Here is a 19,855-nt window from a genome sequence, read left to right on the forward strand (position 1 = left end):
ACTGGAAGAAGAGGACAGGTGGAGGTTGGATAGATGTTGAGAGTGATAGACTGGATCACAAGGAGAGGTGGAGGTTGGATAGATGTTGAGAGTGATGGACTGAAACACGAGGAGAGGTGGAGATTCGATAGATGTTGGGAGTAATGGGTGAGAGGTGGAGTTTGGATACATCTTGGTGGCCGTGGTAGACCAGAAAAGGAGAAGAGGCGGGATGGATGAGAGGTTGGAGATACATTTGTTTTTTTGCCGTAATGGTTTTATCAAGAAGCGTCTTACCATAAATGAATACTCTGGTAACAGGCATGTTTCTAGGGTTTGATAATGGTTAAATTTGTTTTGTGTGAGTAGGATTGTTTTATTAGTGAATAAATGACAGGGGCAGTAGTGGTCACCTTTGGTCTTCTGGAGAGTGTGGAAGGATAGAGCTGGAGAAGAAGAGGTCTGGCTGAAAAGTTGATACCTTGAGAGAAGGGCAGGCTCTAGTGAGTCAAGAAGACTGTGTTTGTTAAGGCGGAACTGATGTTTGGCACCAGTTGTTTTACTGGATCTTGGATATGATGGGTAGCAGTAACGACCTGTATTTATTTTTGGTTGGATTTTCTTGCTCTTCAGTCTGAAGATGCCTTGTTCGGGGTTAATGAAACAGATTTGTCCTTGAAAGACCACCGCCTTATGAATTTAGGTTGATCCCAGATATCTCTGTGCTGGGTGGTTTGCTAGTCCCTCGACTGTTTTTATGGATATTGATGATTTTGTTAATGACGATTGTTTACCGCAGAATTATTGTGATCAGACCGATAGTGGGGACAGGCAGGTTTAGATTTATTTCATGTTGTGAATGTTTGTAATGGCTTATTGGTGATAGCACGGGGAGTGAAGAGACTCTCCTTTTTGCATGGTCCAAGGGTGTTGACATTGATGAAAAATTAAGTAGTGAAGTCGCGTGGGGCATTGTCACAGAAGCGAAACACTCAGCAGGTGCATATTGTTTGGACTGGGCCCTTGGAGATAAAATGAAGGACCTCAGAACTTTGTTGATGTCCGTTTAATAGTTCTTACCACTACTGTTTTCTAACCATGCCCTTATGGCAACAAACCTTCAGAAAGAAACTTTTCAGATAGTAATTTTTCTTTTACTTTTGGTGTCTAGCCCTCTCAGTCACTGGCACCAGACTGGATTTGCCTGGCATCCCCTGTTGTCTCTGAGAGACACAACACAGCTGTACAGCTTGAATGCTCTCTTATTTCATTTAGGAAAACCTGTTGCACATCCCCCAAGAGCCCTGTAGCAACAGAAGCACTTAGCCCTGTGAAGCTCCTACGGCATTTCTTCAGCCCCTCGAAGAGTTGAGAACTGGATAATCTCTAGTTCACCTCTCTGCCAACATCATCCCCCTGCCAGATCATGTCCTTGAGCTTGGAGTCGTATTCAGCCTTCGGTAGATGATTCTGCATAACCCTGGACTGTACTCTGCCTTATGTACATAAGCCTGCATGAGCTTTGATTGTACTCCATCTTGAATTCAGGAGTCTCCATGACCCTGGATTGTACTCTCCTTTGTTTGAGGAGACTGCTTGATTTTTTGCTATTTTCTACCTTGTTCACATGAGTCTGTATGATCTTGGACCGTACTCTGCTTGTCGTAAGAGCCGACTAAAACTTGCTCACAGCTGTTTTATGAACCAGGGTCATACCCTGCCTTCGCTTGTTGACAAGTCTTTTTAAGGTTGCACTGCCTTTTACTTCCTTTACAAGAGACATGGGCTTGCGTCATATTTGGACCTATATACTGGAGTCTGTGGAGTTACAGGAGTCTGCTTAAGCTTATGTACAAATGCCCTGCATGAGACCAGACTGCACCCTGCCTTGTCACCAGGAGTCTGCAAGAGCCTGTACTAGACTGGCTTGTGAGCAAGCCAGCACGAGATTGCACCTACCCTGTTTTGTTTACAGGAATGTGCACGAGCCCTGGCTAGAGTCTGACTTGTGAGCAAGCCTGCAAGAGATCGGACTTTACACTCTTTGGTTCACAGAAGTCTGTATGCGCTTGAACGGTACTCTGTCCTGTTTACAAGTGTCTGCAAGAGACAGGCGCATCCCTTGCTTTGTGTAGAAGAACCTGCATGAGCTTGGTCCATGCTTGCCTTGTTTTGTTACAGGAGTCTGCATGAGCTTGGGCCTTTCATTGTCTTGCTTATAGAAATCTGCACGAGCTTCTGCCATATTCTGAAATGTTGGCAGACGTCTGCATGACCCTGGACTGCACCCTTCCTTGGTTACAGGGCTCTGCCTGCCCTGGAAACATACATAGCTTTGTTTACAAGGGTCTGCATGGGCTCGGGCTGGTATATGTTCAGTAAAAAGCACACGTTCCTTGCAGAGTCTAACTGTCCTTCAGTTCTGAAATATGGCCCCGTACTAAGCATTATGGTGGGATATGCTGACTCTATTTTGTGTGATTGGTCTTAATTTACAGAATAATCTGACACTAGATCAGCTTTTGATCTCTGATAAGAAACCAAAGACTTTACCCTTTTCATTTGAGTTATTTGAAATGTCGATCGTTGTTTGGATTGTACTGATTGTTCTTCTGTTATTTGGGTTTGTATTTATAGTTTTTTTTTTTTTTTAACTCAAGGGTGCAACAGTGTTGTTGTATGCTTATCTTTCTTTTAATTCTTTTAACTGTTTTGTACGATGTCCACAACTTTAATTGGTGTTGCTGTATGCATCTAAGAGCAATTTGCTTTGTATACAAGCTTTTAGCGAGTCAGTAAACTTAATTTGCGGCAGGTACACTCACTGTGAAAACATCCCAGACCTTCCCTCTCCATCCTTGGTAGTATGAACGTGCTGACTGCAAAGCTCCACAAAGAACATTTTCTTTTTCAACCGCTCTACCAGGTGAACAATTCAGATTTTGTGGTTAGTCAGTCCTGGGCCTCCCAACAAGACTGCCACTTGTTCTGGGTTTTCTGAGGCTTAAGATAATACACATGGTCAGAGAACCTGGATTTAAACCACTGTTTCCCTTTGTTTAAAGAATTATAGTATAAAACAGAACCAGAATTTGATGACATTGACTGCAAAGAAGATACAACCTAATTGACTACAAAGGGAAGCAAAAAAAATATAGGAATGTTCATGTCCAATACAAAATAGCAGGAATTTAAGTTTAAGATTATTAATGGAGTTAAGTCTATGATTCAATAGATTATATCTGTGCGCATATTTTCAGGCTTGAGAAAGCTCAATAGTTGAAACAAGTGTGAATTAACGATTGTCAAAAGTCAAGCTTAAATTACATCTGCTGTGGATTTTGAGATCTTACAAATAAATTCCACTCAGAGCTGGGCTCTGCGTTAGTGACTGATAGGTCAGACGAGACTCACCATGTCCATCCATTTGCTTGCAGGTGCTTGGTTTTAAAATGACTGTGAATATCCTGTCTATAAGATGACTCCAACCAGAGAAAGCTAAAGTCTTGCTTGGGTCGGACACAGCCATGTTAACAAGTAGTCCTTCTGCTTTGGTATTCACACCGTCTCTTACCGATGAATACAGATGATGAAAGTAAGCCAGTCTCTAGTTCTTCAGTAAATTCTTTGTCATGTAGTGATCCTTATGTTCTCCGCTGCTTTCGTGATCACGAATCTAAAAACAGCTCGGGCTTTATTTACCAAACTATGAGTCTTGCAAAACAATTGGGTAGGTGGGCCCTGAGGCTTGTCTTCATTCTGCCAGTTTTCTATTTTAAGCTATTTGTTTGGCTGTTGGTATTAGCTGGGCCAGTGCTGGAATGGCGTAAGAGAAAACACATCACCCTTGCCCAAGAAAAAAAGTCATGGCTTCCATTGAGATAAATGTGCCTAGTCAAATCCCTAACCGTGGTCCAGCAAAGCTTCCAGGGAGGTACCACTTGGTACATGCCAAGCTCCCAATACAGTCCCACAGAGACACCGCATCTGTCCATCCAAAACCTCTAAGCACACAGAGACCCACAGCCCCCCGTCACACCCCTAACACTCTAATGCCAAGTGATTCAGTGGACCTGTACAAATCACCAGACCGGACAATTGCTGCAAGCATTTAATGATGTGGCTTTCTACGAAACTTCTAAATGAGCAAATAGCATCTCATATTTATATTGATTTCTTGCTGTTTGTTCCTGCCACAGCAGTGCGATGTGATGGATTTCACACTGTGATGCTATGGATTTCATACTGAGTTGCAGTCAAGTTCAAATTCACTTGTGATTAGTTTTATCCTGAGATGAGATTAATTTCTTATTAAGAATTGTTGTATTTCATGTTGAAGTGGTGGATTTCACGTTGTAATGTGATACATTTCAAATTGAGAGGTGAAGGTTTTCATACTGAGAGGTGAGGAATTTCATACTGAGACGTGACATTTCATTCTGAGATGTTGTATATTTTACACTAAATTGTGATGGATTTAATAAAGGAATGGGATGGACTTTGTACTAAGATGTGATATATTTTTTACTGAAATGCGATAGATTTTGTAAAGAGGCAGCATGGATTTCCTACTGATATCTGATGGATATCAAGCAGTGATTTGAAGAGAATTTTATACTGAGCTGTGATGAATTTCATTCTGAGAGGTGATTTATTTCATACTGAACTGGCATGACTTCCTGCTGTGATGGAGTGGATTTCACCCTGAAACTGTACAATCTTCATCCTGAGGTGTGATGGATTTCACATAGACGTGATTGGTTACATGCTGAATTTTGATGAACTTCAAGCGGAGGTGTGATGGATTTTATGGTGTATTGAAATTCATGTTGAGATATGATGGGCTTCCTCTTGTTATTAGGCCTGGGTGGAATTCGCAGAGTTCTGCAAGCGGGCAGAATTCAGCCTACCACATTGCTTGCGCCGATCTCTAGTGCCAGGAAGTTGTTCCGTGCTGTAAAATCGGCTAAGACGGCACCACAAGATGCATCAGAGGGCGCTGCTTCTTTCTGCTGTTTGAGTAGATTTTCTTCTCAAGTAGCAGCTTTCTCAAAAAGAACGGTCACAACCTGCCGCAGCTGCTCGTGTTGCAAAAATATTGCCAGGAGGCGTTCCAGCGCTTGAAAATCAAGCTAAGGGACACAAAATCTTGCTTGCACTCAGCAACTTAACATTGGCAACGTTTTTCTAGAACTCCGTGCTCCATGTGGAACGCGGAGTGGGTAAAACTCTGTGAACTCCACCGGCGGAGCAGAATTTTTCGCACACTCCCACCTGCAATGCAATGATTGTAGTGTTTTTATTCTAGGATGGCATGGGCTTCGTACTGAGATGGAGTGGATTTAGTTTTGAAATGGGATGAATTTCATCTTGAGATGTGGTGAGTTTTCTCCTGAGATGGAATGGATTTCATCCTGAGATTGTATGGGTTTCATTATGAAATGGGATGGGTTTCGTCCTGAGAAGCAGTGGGTTTCATCCCAAGACGGGATGGATTTCATCCTGAGATTGTATGGGTTTCATCATGAAATGGGATTGGTTTTATCCTGTGATTGTGGAATTCATTCTGAGACCGGATGGGATTCATCTTGATATGAGCTGGGTTTCCTATTGATTAGCAGTGGGTTTCATGTTATGATGGAATGCTTTTTATACTGGCATCTCATCTATTTTGGGCTGATGATGTAAGAGTTTCATTCTCCTATCTATGGCCAATGCCAGTTTGGATTGTTTGCCCATTGCATGCGGATGGCCAAGGCTTTGTATGCAAGTCGTTCATCGAGGATCATGTTACATGACTTATTTTAACCTTAATTCCCTCTTAGCCACAATATAAGCCAGGGTTTTCCTCTTTCTCCTCTCTTATTTCTACTTGTTATTTACCCTTATTATATGTTATCAACAACACACCTTAAATCTCTTCATTAGATCCATTTCATGCACCTTCAAAAGAGCTGCATATGCAGATGATACTTCACTCTTTATTTTGGATTCCCACATCTCCATTCTTTCTAAGTGTTAAGCAAAGACAAAAAGAAGTTCTCCCACTAAACTTTAAGTTCTGAAGTGCTCCAATGTAACCTAAATATGTGAGAGTTGTGCCAATATGGTTTTCCAGTGACTTGCAAGGCACAGTCAAATATAAGAAGAAAATTACACCAACTAAAATCAAAGACATTTTGGATACCTGGTCTCCTGGATATGTCTGAGCGTGTGAAAGAATAGACACATTGAAAATGATGATAATGCCTATTGTTAACTTATTGACAAACACAGTCCTTTTTAAACTATCGCTGGACCTCTTTGTCTCTCTAGGTAAACATATATCTACTTTTCTGTGGATGAACAAGAAAGCTAGGCTTTGAACAAATTAAGACTGGGGAAACAACTGTAGCAACACAAAAGTACGTTGGACGGAGTTGTGTAACTTTTCAAACACTCACACCCAGTCACAGATCTGGGTTTAATCCATTGTTCTTTTGCTCACCACGTCACCCCAGTTTAGCCCCAGCCATATGCAAATCAGTCTTGACCCTGTTCTCCATGGGAACAGTCCAGCCCGAACTGCCAGGCCAGGTCCTCCCTGGACCGGAAACAAGCATCCTGGGACCAGTTACGGGGTATGACCCCTCATCAGCCAGGCTAGCTTGAATCCAGTGGCACAATGAGCACGAGACCCACATCTGGGCATACCCTTCACACTTAGGGCGAATTTAGCAACACAAAAGGATGATGGAGGGAGTCTTGAAACTTTTCAAACACTCACCCCAGTCATAGATCTAGGTTTGCCTATTTGGTTTAACTACCAAATGGCTTTTCTAGCCCTCCAGGGACCTTATTGGTTCCATGATGCTGTCCCTCAGTGGCATATAGGACACCTGCCCGACTGCATTAATTGGACCTCATATCTAGAGGCATAAATTGGGATTAAAATGAGTCAGGATGATCTAGCACATATATTTTGATGCAAGTATGTTTTATCATTACAGGATTAAATTGCCTCCTATTTTGAAGAAATTTTGACATAAACTTGAACCTTGACTTTATCTCCGCAAATATTTGCATATTTTCATGCCCTAGGCCCATTTTCTTTGATCCTGACCTACAGCTGATAGAGCTCAGGATTATTGTTGACATGAAGATGATCTTTATGAATGGAAATCCTTATTGTTGCTCTCAATGTACTTATGGTGGCTCAACTATATATGAGTAAGCAACTACATATGTATAAGCAAACTGCTCCTTATTCCAACCCACCCACCAATCAGCTCTCTGTTCTGCTGTGTTCTGTTACCTACAAAAAAAATCCCCATAGCAATTGCAGCTGTAGTCTCAGACTGTTCCTATTTACTGTGGCGACTATCCCCCACTCCACACTTACTCCCTTAGTCCTGCTTTACTGACCATATCACATGGTGTAAACTATTGTGTATTGTTCCTTCCTGGCCATTGTCGGCTGCTGTTTATTTATGTTGTCTCTTTATTGTTAGCCCTAGTGCCTGCATAGTATTTTTTTATTATTTGTGTTCGCCATGATCCAGATTGCTTCAAATATTGTGTCCTGTGTTCTTCTTTATCATGCTATCATCCTGAAACTTTCATTAAGTGTATGTTACAGTAATATATGTTATGCATTCATGTTGTCTAACTTTGTCTCTTAATTTACCTGCATCTCTATAAAATAAAATCTGTAAAATGTTTTGAACCTCAAAGGAGCTTCAGGATGAGATCTTCAGGTTTTTTTTATGCTGAGATCTATTGAATTCAATAGGGATATATGATGTGTTTTCTATCATACTGAGATATTCTGGGTTCCAAACTAATACCTGATGAGTTTCATAATGAGATCTAATGAGTTTCAAACTGAGATCTGATGAATTTCACGCTGAGATATGGTGAATTTCATACTGAAATCTGATGAGTTTCATACAGAGAAAAAAATAATTTAATTCTGACATCTGGTGAGTTTGATGCTGAGATAATGGTTTGAGTTTCAAACTGGGATCTTCTGGATTTCGTGATAAAATATCATTTGTTTCGTACTAAGGTCTGATGAGTTTCATTTTGAGATGTGATGGCTTAAGCTTCAAACTGAAGTCTGATGGGTTTCAAGTTGAGATCTTATGGAATTCACGTTGAGATCTGTTGAATTTCATACTGAGATGCAGTGGGTTGGGTTTCATAGTGACATCTGATGAGTTTCATACTGAGATCAGATGGGCTTCGTACTGAGGTGTGGTAGGTGGGCTTCGTTCTGAAATTTGATGATGTGATGGGTTTCCTACTGAGAGGTGGGCTTCATACTGAAATCTGGTGATATGATGGGTTTTCCACTGAGATCTGATGGATTTCATACTGAAATCTGATGGATTTCATACTGAGACCTGATGAGTTTCATACTGAGACCTGATGGGTCTCACAAAGAAATGTGGTAGGTTGGGTTTGGGTTTCATACTGAGGTCTGATGGATTGGGTTTCATTCTAAGATCAGTTGAGTTTCGTACTGAGATCGGATAAGATTCGTATTGATGTGAGACATGTTGGGTTTCATATGGGTCAGATTAGTTTCACCCATTTTAATATACAGGCCCAGCATTTGGAATTCTTCCATCTTGTTGTTTTATTCAATGCGCAAGAAAGAGACACACACATTTGCCTTTTTGATATGTAATTAATTCTTCTATCTTGTTGGATTGCTCTAACCCAAGATTTGGTTTTCTCCTTGCCTGCAGGAGATTCGTTTGCACAATTCCGGTTTGCAGATGAGAAGGAGTGGGATACCGAACAGTCCGGCCCCAAGCAGGTGAGGCTTAACTCTCTAGTTCTTTATGGTGTAACAGTATGTCTAGTTGTCATGGTACAGGGTCCGCAACTGGCAGTCAAGTGGGTGAGAAAACCTTTTTCTGTCTTAGAGAAAAAGTTGACTGAAAAATTCACATTCCTCTTTTTACATGTTCAGTATTTCAGTCAAGATGATAATAGACAAAAAAAACGAAGCAAAGGTTTTGTGCAGTTTTTTGTATGTTTAACCACTTTTCTTTAGTTCCTTTCACTACATTGCAGACTTTTTTTTGGTACATTTTAGGTGTTTCCACACACTTTTTGTGTGCTTTTGTTGGCACTCTTTTTGTAATTTCTAAGTTTTTGCATATGTTTTCTAGCCCCTTTACACGTAGATGTCAAAACACTTCTTGTGTTCACACCCTGAGACTTTTTATATGTATATGTCTATTAAATGTTGTGTGTGTTCTATTATTTTATGTGGATGTTTCTTCTACTGATTTGTTTCAGTTTCTTTATAGGTTTTTCCAAGTTACCTTTGGCAGGATTAACTTTTTAGCTTATTTTAAGGGATTTGTTATATTGCAGACTTGGCTCCAAGAAGCAGTAGAGTTTTTGACACTGAGATTTTTTATTGTAAGAGGAGCACCTCAAATCTGAGGTGTTTTAGTTAGAATAATGTGGTGTAGTGGTTGGCAGTGTTTGTTGTGGAAGGGAAGTGTGGAAAAAGCATGTGGGAGAATACATGCAGTTCACTGGGTCACAGCAGAATATCAGAAACAGAACTATTGTGTGGACATAAGATTGTGCCAAAGTATCGAGGGCCAAAATACTGGGATGGTAAGTGCAAATAGGTAAGTATAGATTTACTGTCCTTAACTCCACACCTACGTACCTTGACGATATAAAAAACATATATATCTTCAAGTTACATTATTGTGGAGTTATATATAGTAAAACTTTGCTTACCTATAGAAACTTACCTTCTCAATATTTGTGTATTCCATATTCTTGATGCAATATTTTGGTCCATGATATTATGTTTCCGATATTCTGTCTAAATACCCAAGTAACTAAATAGTTAGTGGGTATATTACATATTTGTAATTTTGCCTTACACATGTTAACTTTGTTTCATAATAATGTTTATATAGAGTTTATAATGCATTTTGCTATTTGTAAACACTGAAAAGAGGAATAGTTACTATTTGACCCATTTTATGGTGCTCAGTTTATTGACCTGGGCCCGTATTATCCATAAGGCACTCGGAGTTTCTGTTTGCACCATGGTGCACATCTGAATAGTGCACCCTATTATGATGAACGTGCTACCCACAGGGCAGCCTTTAATTCAAGCTGCCCTGTGGGCGTCGCATTCGGTGAATTAGGAAGCGGCTGCTTACAAGCTGTTCCATGGTGCTCTTTGCAGGCGGCAGCCTGGCTGCACTTTAGAGAGAGCACAGATCCCACTGTAAGTGGGTGCAGTGAGTGACTGCACCCGTCTGCAGGGAGTGGAATGTCTTGGGGGCGGGGCATCCATGGGACCTGCATTCTACCCTCTATAGTGCAGCCCTCATGAGATGCTCTAACAGTGTGCCATAATTTTCTGTCTCAGTGTCAGTGTGCTTCCTAATGGTATATTGCTTTTGCACCCACATCTGTAATATGGCATGAGTGCAGGGGCAAAATGATTCCCTCTTTTGTATGGAGCCATGATCACATGCAAATAAGGGAACACCCTCTTACAGCAACTCTAGTACTACTTATGTGTCAGTGCTGTCAGTCAAGCATCTGCAGCCTCCTCTGTAATACCAAAGTGCCCTGAGGGCACAAATGCCTGTTGCTCACGCGGGGCACTCTGCCTCATATGGCCAATGCTGAGGACATAAGACTGAGTTCATCTTCTCATGCTAGAGTTGACAACTTTGGAACCGATTTTCAAATCCTGGCCAAAACGCTTGACTCCACCTTGTGTGATTCTGATAAAATCAATTTGTGATGAAATGGTGTGTATTATAAGGTGTAGTTTAGCAGCCTCACTGTGTAATACACTTCCCAACACCTTTAGGACCAGTAGGTTTTGTTTGTGTACCTCTTAGTTCAACCCTGTGCGCAGCTGTGGCTCTGAGGGTCAGGCTTGCACAAAGGAACATGTGCAAAGCATTTAAGCAGTACCCAAACAATTGAAAAAGAAATAAATGAGACACTCAAGAAATCTGACACCAATTTATAAAAATAGAGCCAATTTCACATATACATCTTTAGACACCAAAAATAAAAATATCCACTGTAGGGTTCCTAAGATACAGAATTTACAGGGTACAGTAAATATGCACTTTTTACATAGCCACAAACAAGCATTGGCAAATTCAGCAAACTTTTCTTTTAGGAAAACGTTGGTAAGTATCAATGTGGTTACTTAGCATTACTTTAAGATGACCAACTCCAGCAGGGAACCACACCACTCGGGAACCAACAAGGCCCTTAGATATAGTTACCTGCAGAAAAGAAGCAGTCAGGTGTTGTATCCCTTTGCCATAGACTCCTATGGAAGTAGTCTTTATGCAAGGGATACAGAATGCTCAAGGATGCTGCAGATGCCATGTGGTCGACTGGAGTCTTCCTGCGGCTACTCCTCCGGCCACGGGATTGGTGAGGCAGTTTCGCCCACAGGAGTCCATGTCCTTTGAATTCCTCATCAGCCTGGTAGAAGTCCAGTCACCTGGTTTTGCAGTCACAGCAGAATTCTTTCCTGGGTGATAACTTTCATTATAGGTGACCAAGCTGCACTCCTTTGACTCTCTCGAATCCAGCAGACTCTGTGGCAACTTTGGAGTACCAGATTTCGATCCCTTCTGCTGCCCAGCGGCAAGGAGCATCAATTAGAATATCTGTCTACCAACTTGCTCCAGCGGGGTTCTTCAGCTGTTGTGGCCCTGGCCTGCAAACAGGAGGTCAGCCAACTGACCCTTGAAGTCTCTTGCTTCAGCTAGGATCAGGAGTCAACTTCTCCATGAGCAGGACACAACAGACACAGTCCCTTCTCTTAACCACCAGGTTCAGCAGGTGCAGTTCACTCCGGTGGAACTTCTCTTCACCTTGTCCTTGGTGCAGAAGGGCCTATTTTATGCCCAGACAGATGCCCTCAGGGTAGGTTGTGGTCAGTAAGCAATGGTCCACTACATTCCCTCCCTACTGATGACCACACTTTCTGCGAAGTGTGGCGTCTTGCTATCCCAGAATCTCCATTCAGCCCCTCCCCCCCCAAAAAAGATGGCACTACCCTCTCTCTGCACATAGAGCTCTCTAGCTCAACCTAGATGTGTGGCTTCCAGGGGGACTACATGCCCCTGAGAAATTGGTTTCACAACTGGTTTCCCCTCTCACTCCTGAGTGCCAGCCTGTCGACCTAAACAATAGAGCAGCCTCTCTTCCAAGTGTTCCTCATTTGCCCTTCAAAGGCAGCTTCTCCTTTGAACCTTGCCTTGCCAAACACTTTAGCTTCCTACCAGGGAGGGGAAACATCTCTCCCCCACGTAGACTTCTATTGTGTCCTTTCTTGGGAGTCGTTTGCACATCTTCCCAGGAGGACAGAAAGCTGTCTCAGGGACAGACCTTGTGTGCAACCCTGGAAAGGCACAGGAAATTTAGGTCCACAAAGTGGGAACAAATTACATTAATTTCGACTTGGGCATCAAGTCAGGCTTAATGCAACGAGTTGTTTGATACCTTATGGTATCACCCTTCGCAGTCCCCCTCAGAAGTTAACAAGGATGTCTCATTTTGTAATTGTGCACTGACTAGCTGGGCTACTCGCCTTTTCCACAGTGAAAACAACAATTGCAGGTTTTTACTGTTGGAAAACATAAAAGTAAATATTCCACTGTCTCAGATAGAGCACCCTGCCTTAGCGCTCGCTAGGCCTGCCTTAGGGGGCGACTGACGCGTATTAATTAGAAAGGGAAGATTAGGCTTTGCCATTGCTTTAAATGGCAAAGTCAAGTTAGCAGTTTAACACTGCCCTTCCAGTCTGCAGTGGCAGACCAGGAGCCTTGTTTTACCTTTGTCACGGCCAGGGTGGCACAATCAGTGCTGCAGTCTCTGGTGTGACCCTCTGACCTAGAGGCCCTGAGTACTTGGGTACCATATACTAGGGTCACTCGTGCACTTTCAGAGTCGAAAAATGAGCAGCGTGAGTCCAAAAGTATTTGGGTGACCATATCAAGAGTCATTTCCTTACACACTTCATCTCCCTGTGCCAAAAAGGTGTGAAATGCAGTATATGCGTGTAATTCTCATTTAGTGTACACAATCTTGCAAAGCGCCTCCCATTCCCACAAGTAATTTGCAGTGCTGCATTGGTTTCTGGCTAGGTTTGTGCCCTGTAAATTCCAACACAAACATACATCCTGTCATGAGTCAAATTTGTGATCACCTGATGTTAACTACGACTATTAACTCACATGTCTCTACTAAAAATAGAAGACACATGTAGGTGAACTGATTTTCCTAGACTCACATGCATATAGTGGTACTTTCGTTTACTATGGTCTTGAATCCAGAGGTACCATTTCAACAGCGGCGTTCCCCAAGGATCATCCCTCAGCCCTACACTATTCAACATCTAATTCCCCCCTCTCGCCCACGTCTCCCGGCTACACAACCTCAACATCATCTACGCCGATGACACCCAACTGATCCTTTCTCTCACCAAGGACCCCCTCACTGCCAAATCCAGCCTCCATGAAGGAATGAAGGCCGTCGCAGAATGGATGAGAAACAGCAGACTGAAGTTGAACCCAGACAAGACGGAGGTCCTCATCCTTGGCGCCAACCCTTCAGCCTGGGACGACTACTGGTGGCTGACTTCTCTGGGAGCAGCCCCAACACCCACCGAACACGCACGCAACCTGGGCGTCATCCTCGACTCAACACTCTCCATGACCAAGCAAATCAGCGCCGTCTCCTCATCCTGCTTCAACACCCTCCGCATGCTCCGCAAGATCTACAGATGGATCCCCATAGATACAAGAAAAACAGTCACCCAAGCCCTTGTCAGCAGCAGACTAGACTACGGAAACGCCCTCTACGCAGGAGCCCCGGCCAAACTTCTCAAACGACTGCAACACATACAAAACGCCTCTGCACGCCTGATCCTCGATGCCCACAGCCACATCATCCCCCTACTGAGAGACCTACAGTGGCTCCCCGTCAGCAAAAGGATAACCTTCAAACTCCTCACCCACGCACACAAGGCGCTCCACAACACCGGTCCAGCCTACCTCAACAGACGAATCACCTTCTACACCCCATCCCGCCAACTCCGCTCTGCCGACCTCGCTCTCGCCACCGTCGCCCGCATCTGAAGAGCGACAACCGGAGGCAGATTCTTCTTCCACCTCGCCGCCAAGATCTGGAACACCCTTCCTCTGCCCCTACGTCAGACCGAAGACCTGCTAACCTCCAGGAAGCGGCTCAAAACCTGGCTATTCGAGCAGTAGCAGCACCTTCTCCCCCCCACCGCCTTGAGACCCTCACGGGTGGTAGTGCGCTCTACAAATATTTGATTGATTGATTGATTTCTATATGTTCCTAGACCACAGAGGAAGAGATCTACATAGGGCCCTCTGTTACCCACATATGCACTTTTAGAGCCTGATGTGCAAGAAAGATGGACATTTCCTCACCTGCACTAATGCCTACTTTTATAAAGTAAATATCTGGTACTCGTTCTTTCACTCAGGTGTCATTCCTAGGATTGCTAGGTTTAAGTTGTAACAGGACTGCCTGCAATACTAAAATGACTTTCCAGTTGATGCATGTCTTGTGAAATTACACAAATTAGCATACCAAAACCAGTGATTCCAGTGCACAACAGTGTCTATTAGGATGTTAACTAAAATTATTCCTCTGGCGTGCTGTATTATTAGAGAAAGGTATTTTGGTATTGCTGCTGCCTTGAGCTTTTATTTTTAATTATACTAAATGTGTTTTCATCTTTAATTTTCATCCCTACCCCATCTCAATGGATCTGTCAGTGGCCGCAGACAGTAGCAGTGTTTGCCATACAGATACATTGCATTCTCAATGCACGCAGGAACATATTACACTATCAGGGACCCAGTGGCAGGACCATGTTTATTCTCCTTGCGGATAAGGATGACAAAAATGTTCTGCCAGTTTAACTCCTGGAATAGTCACAGGGGTTTAGCAAAGCTGTAGAGAAACAGAAACCTAACGTGGTTTCCTCAGAGGAAGATCTGGGAAGTAACCACAAAAACCCTCTGTCCCACCAACCCAAAAGGTGTGAGAGCACATCAGTATCCTGTAACACGGAGGAAAGGAGGGTAGCAGAGCAGGAGCCAGGGGCAGCACCAGTGGCCAATAACAAAGTAGGATCTTCAGCTGGTGAGATGCATTGAAGCTGATCCTGCATAAAGCAGTTCCCTACAGTAACCCAGAGGTGAAAAGGAGCCATATTGGATTGGGATTCAACTTGAGACACAACATTGTCACCATGTTAGGTTGGGAAATGCATACGGGTGAGAGCCATACCAATATATGGGATTCGGAATGTAAACCATCACATAACATAATTTGAATAGCACATTCTCGACTAGAAAAGAAACATCGAAAAGAGATGTGACGCAGTGTGGAACACATAACGCTGAATGGTCTTGGCAAAAGCGTAGTCCCTGTGCCAGATGGGATCCCAGTGCAAGAGTTATTCTTTAATTTATAAATCAGGCTGTTTAGACCTGTGGAGGGCTTAAGACCCCGTTAGTAATCCATTAAAATATAATTCAGCTGAATTGCATATCTATAATAATCTTTAGTTCAATTATTTTGTCGTGTAGCAGTTTAGAAAATTCGTTTTTGCAAATAATAAAAAAACATTTGTTAAGAAGACATACTATTTTGTGTCCCTCGCCCTTATGTTTGTGAGAAATAGTCATAGAACAACAGCCATACGACTTTTATTTCTCATAAATCTGGATATTCTTTGGTTTAAATACTCAGTAGTAATAGTAAACATCATTTTAAATAAGTAGCTGAAGTATTTCCATGAACCCCTCCCACTTTAATTGTCCGAACAGGAGCCTGAGAGTGCCCCAATAAGGAAGAATATAATGAATCCTCAATATTTGATTGTTAGCTTCTCCTTTGTACCGGATGTTGGCACGTGTCAACCCTCTCTTTCTACTTAAGGGGTCTCCTGAGCACGTGGACAGGTGGGTATAATGTGGGAGCCTAAAGAGAGCACAGAGCTAATTTGCACGATTAATAACAAGATTAGGATAAAGAGGTGTAATAGTGGCTGGTGCACTTTATCTTCAGAGTGGAACATAGGACATGGGTTCACCAAAGTCATTGATTAGAACTTCCTGTGTTCTTTTGTGAGAAGTGAAGTGAAGTGAAATGAACCGGAAAAGGGGGTTTATTTGATGTAACCATCCAACCTAAACATACTTATAAACAAAGATGGAACCACTTGAAAGGAATTATTTGTGTGAGCGAGAAAAGGAGAGCTACATTTAATAAATAACGCTTCTCCCTTGTAGTGGCTGCTGCTCGTATTTCTTTTAAGTCTCACCAACCAAGCAGCACAAGCTGCCTGGTTGTGAAAAACATATTGTTAACTTACAGTGGGCTTGAATCCCACCCACTGTTTACCATTGGTTGCCTTTATTGTCACTCTCATTTGCTTGCTTCTTATTCATTGGCTCATGTTCTTCTTCTTTATTTATTTCTCCTGTCAAGCACAGCCTCTTTACAGCTCTTTTTATTAGTTGACTTGTGGTCATCCTCTGCTCATAATTAGGAAATTACTTTTTTCTTTTTCATTTAGTACTCCTTGGAACTTTGTATTTTCTAGTCCTCATGTGCTGCTTCCCACCCTTCAGATCCCCTGACACCCCTCCCCCGAGTTGTTCCCCATCTCTCCATGTTGTGTTTAAAAGCATAGCAACAGGATTACTTTTATTGGGGTATTGCTGAAGAGTACAAATTAATGGCTGTTTATTGCTTTATTGCCTGCATTCCACACCTTCCATGAAAGCTCACGATTTGGCCTACAAAGGCTTTTGTGATGCTGGGGGAAGAGCCATCTGCTGCAGTCACTCAGCTGCCCGCTGAGGTGTAAGGTGAACTTAGCATGACACTTCTCCTGGAGTCCCTTAAATCTTCTCCCTGTGCTATTAGAAGCGCAAACGGCGGAATTATGTCGAAAGTGTTTTAAGCCTTGGCAAACACTTCCCTTAATATTCTGCCACCTTGTTATTTTTAAATTTCTGTTCTGTTTCCTGAGTATAACGTATTTGAAAAATAAACTATGCCATGTATAAAGATTGAAAACATTGAATTTAATGTACAGTTTTGACACCATAAGATTTTTTTGGCTTACCTCAGCATTTTGATTATTTTTTGTAACCTTTTATTAAACAATACTTTACAAACATTGGCAGAGCCAATAGTTTGACTCTTGCATTAGCTAAACAAGGACTGTTTTCCTTGCTAATGCTTGTTCTGCATTGGTTTCAACAACTTTCAAGTTTCATCCCCAGTTGCTACTGGGACTATTCTTACTCCAAGCATCCATTGCTCCCCAGCACAGGTGGTTTACGAAGACATGTGGCTTTACTTCATGTGGCTTACTCTTATGGGTTCCTATCAAGGGCATGGATGTGCCTTTTCCAAAGTCTATACATCCGATGTACAGCTCTGTTCCTTTGTGTGCATTGTTTTTTTTTTTAATTAGATGCAGTGTATATAGTGTAAACATGACCCGTGGGTGTTAGAGCTCTTTACAACTAATACCACAAACCATTCGGAGTGAGGCAAATACTGTAATAGCACAACCCAAACAAGAAAATGTGACCAACAGGGTAAAGTAGGATAGCAAAAAGTAATCAAGATTGACTGAATCCATCCTAATCACAAAAAACAGCAAATAGGTTGAAAGGGAATACACTTGTAGGGGCTCTACAGCTCTTTGAAAGCATTTTGTAGAATGCCTGAGTCCTAAAGGACAGGAGAGGAGAACCCAAGGGAAAAATATAAAACATTCAGCTTCCCAGGGGTAGGACAGAGTGAACTTCGGAGTAGCAGAAAGGCGGCTAGAAGCTCAAAGAATGTAACTACATGTGGGTTGGAATGGCTGGCAGAAAGAGGAGTAAATCAAGTACCTGTTGGTATGTTTCTGTGCAAGAACAGAATTAGCTCTTTCTTAAAGGAATCTAGAACTGTGGTGATGCATAGACTAGTTCTTCAGTGTATGTAGAACCGCTCACAGCCCACATTCACCGTTCTCATGGATATCCCCATTAAACATTTCCAAGTGCCAAGTTAATTGTCACTTACAGGGTAGGAATGGAAAAACCATTAAGGCAGGCTTTATTCGAAATGATTAAAATACATTTTCTGATTGCCTGGGATTCCGCGAGGAGTCCCAGGTGGACCCTCCGGTGTAAACAGCGGGGAAGGGTGAGAACCTGAGGGCCTTGTCGAAGCTTAGAAGAACATTTTCACAGACTGAGAGCACACGGTGGGGAACCAGGTGCGTTCCAAAGCCTCGACTGCCAAGTGGCACCGATTCAAGGCTTCGCTAAACACAAATGAGACATGAGAGCTAAATAGGAGCTCTGAACGGCGGCCATTTTGTCACCAGAGACTGAGTTTGCTCATAAGCAGCTTTGCAAATGAGGGTCGTTTTGAATTACCTTTTTATTTGATTTTGCCTTATGCTCTGTTTTGTTAAATGTATTTTTCACTTTTAGGTCTAAAGACACCCTTACCTGTCGACTCTTAAGGCACTCCTATGGCGCTGACGTTTTCTAACACGGATATGCCAAATGTCACAGACATTTGGTACAGGGCCTAATCACTTTCATCAGTGAACTTCAGAATCAAGTTGAGTAAAATTCTAATGGCGTCTTGGCTCCGCAGAGACACTTATGCATCACTTAACATTTGCCCACGGTGGAGCAGCAGCATACCAATCACGCACCTTTTGTCCCAAACTTGTTGAATATCATTCAGATGCGTGTTCAGAGGACAGAGTGTTCACATTGTGGTGAAGCCCACCCACCTGCTGCACGGCAGGTATTGAGATAACTAGATGTGGAGATATTTTGCAGCATTGGTATAAAAATTTGACTGATAACAACTCATTCCCTGCTTTTGATCCAGTGTTGTGCCTTATTGTATATATGTTTATGTATACAGCAGTTGATTAGATACGGTCCTAACCACGAAGAGTGATGGGCGCCAGAAGACACTATTTATATATTTAAGAAAACATAGCATAAGCTGTGCAAGAAAGCTGAACAACACTCGAACTATCCAGTAAAGAGCAAGGAAAATGTAATTTTGTACAAAGTAAGGGAATGGTGTCTGAAAAATCTCATGCAAATTAATGCTCATTGCTGAAGGACCGTAGAGAGCTGTCCAGTGAAACACTCCAAAAATTGCAAGAATCTTGAGATTAGAACCACCCTCCCAGACAAAGCAATGGTGAAATCAGGGACGGTCCAACAAGGGCCAATTACAGCTAGATTCATGCCTGGTTTTCAGAATAACCACTGACTGTGTAACTGATTTTCATTTAGATCTATTTTATGTAAATTAATTTTGTTTGTATCCTGAAAACCAAGCATGGATGGTTTAAAGGAAGAGACTTTTGCTAAACTTACTCCGACGGTCCCATCCTAGTTAGGTCTGACTGTTTGAGGTCCTTCTTTCTACTTGTTCCCTCCAGAGAAAACCCTTCCAATTCTGAACAGAACAATAAAATATTAACCCCAGCACCCAGGGAAAATAGTCCCTGAATGGGGTATAAGGGTATTAATTAGTTGATGATTAGTTGTTTTTCAAAAACAAGCTCCCACTTTGAGAGTTTGCTTTTGGACCAACAAAAGGTTTGCTGGACTGCCATCAAAACTTTTGGTACCTTCAGAGGAATCACCATGATGACTTTTCTTCTGAAGTTAGAAATCCCTGCTGGGCTGGTGGTGATCTCAAAATGTTGCGGGCGGTTGTCTGTCGGGGTCCCAAAAGTAATGCCCTTCGCCACCCTGAAAGACAGTGTACCTTCTGG

General features: G+C 42.4%; 1 protein-coding gene across 1 annotated transcript in view; it reads left to right on the plus strand.

Moving 5' to 3' along the window:
- AVEN (apoptosis and caspase activation inhibitor) overlaps positions 1–19,855 on the plus strand; it is a 683,185-nt gene that overhangs the window by 609,292 nt on the left and 54,038 nt on the right. The window contains exon 3 of the mRNA XM_069208985.1: positions 8,712–8,782. Coding sequence (XP_069065086.1) covers positions 8,712–8,782 — 71 coding nt within the window. The remainder of the gene's footprint in view (positions 1–8,711; positions 8,783–19,855) is intronic.

Source organism: Pleurodeles waltl, chromosome 9, assembly GCF_031143425.1.
Source record: "Pleurodeles waltl isolate 20211129_DDA chromosome 9, aPleWal1.hap1.20221129, whole genome shotgun sequence".
In the NCBI taxonomy this organism is placed as follows: Eukaryota; Metazoa; Chordata; class Amphibia; order Caudata; family Salamandridae; genus Pleurodeles; species Pleurodeles waltl.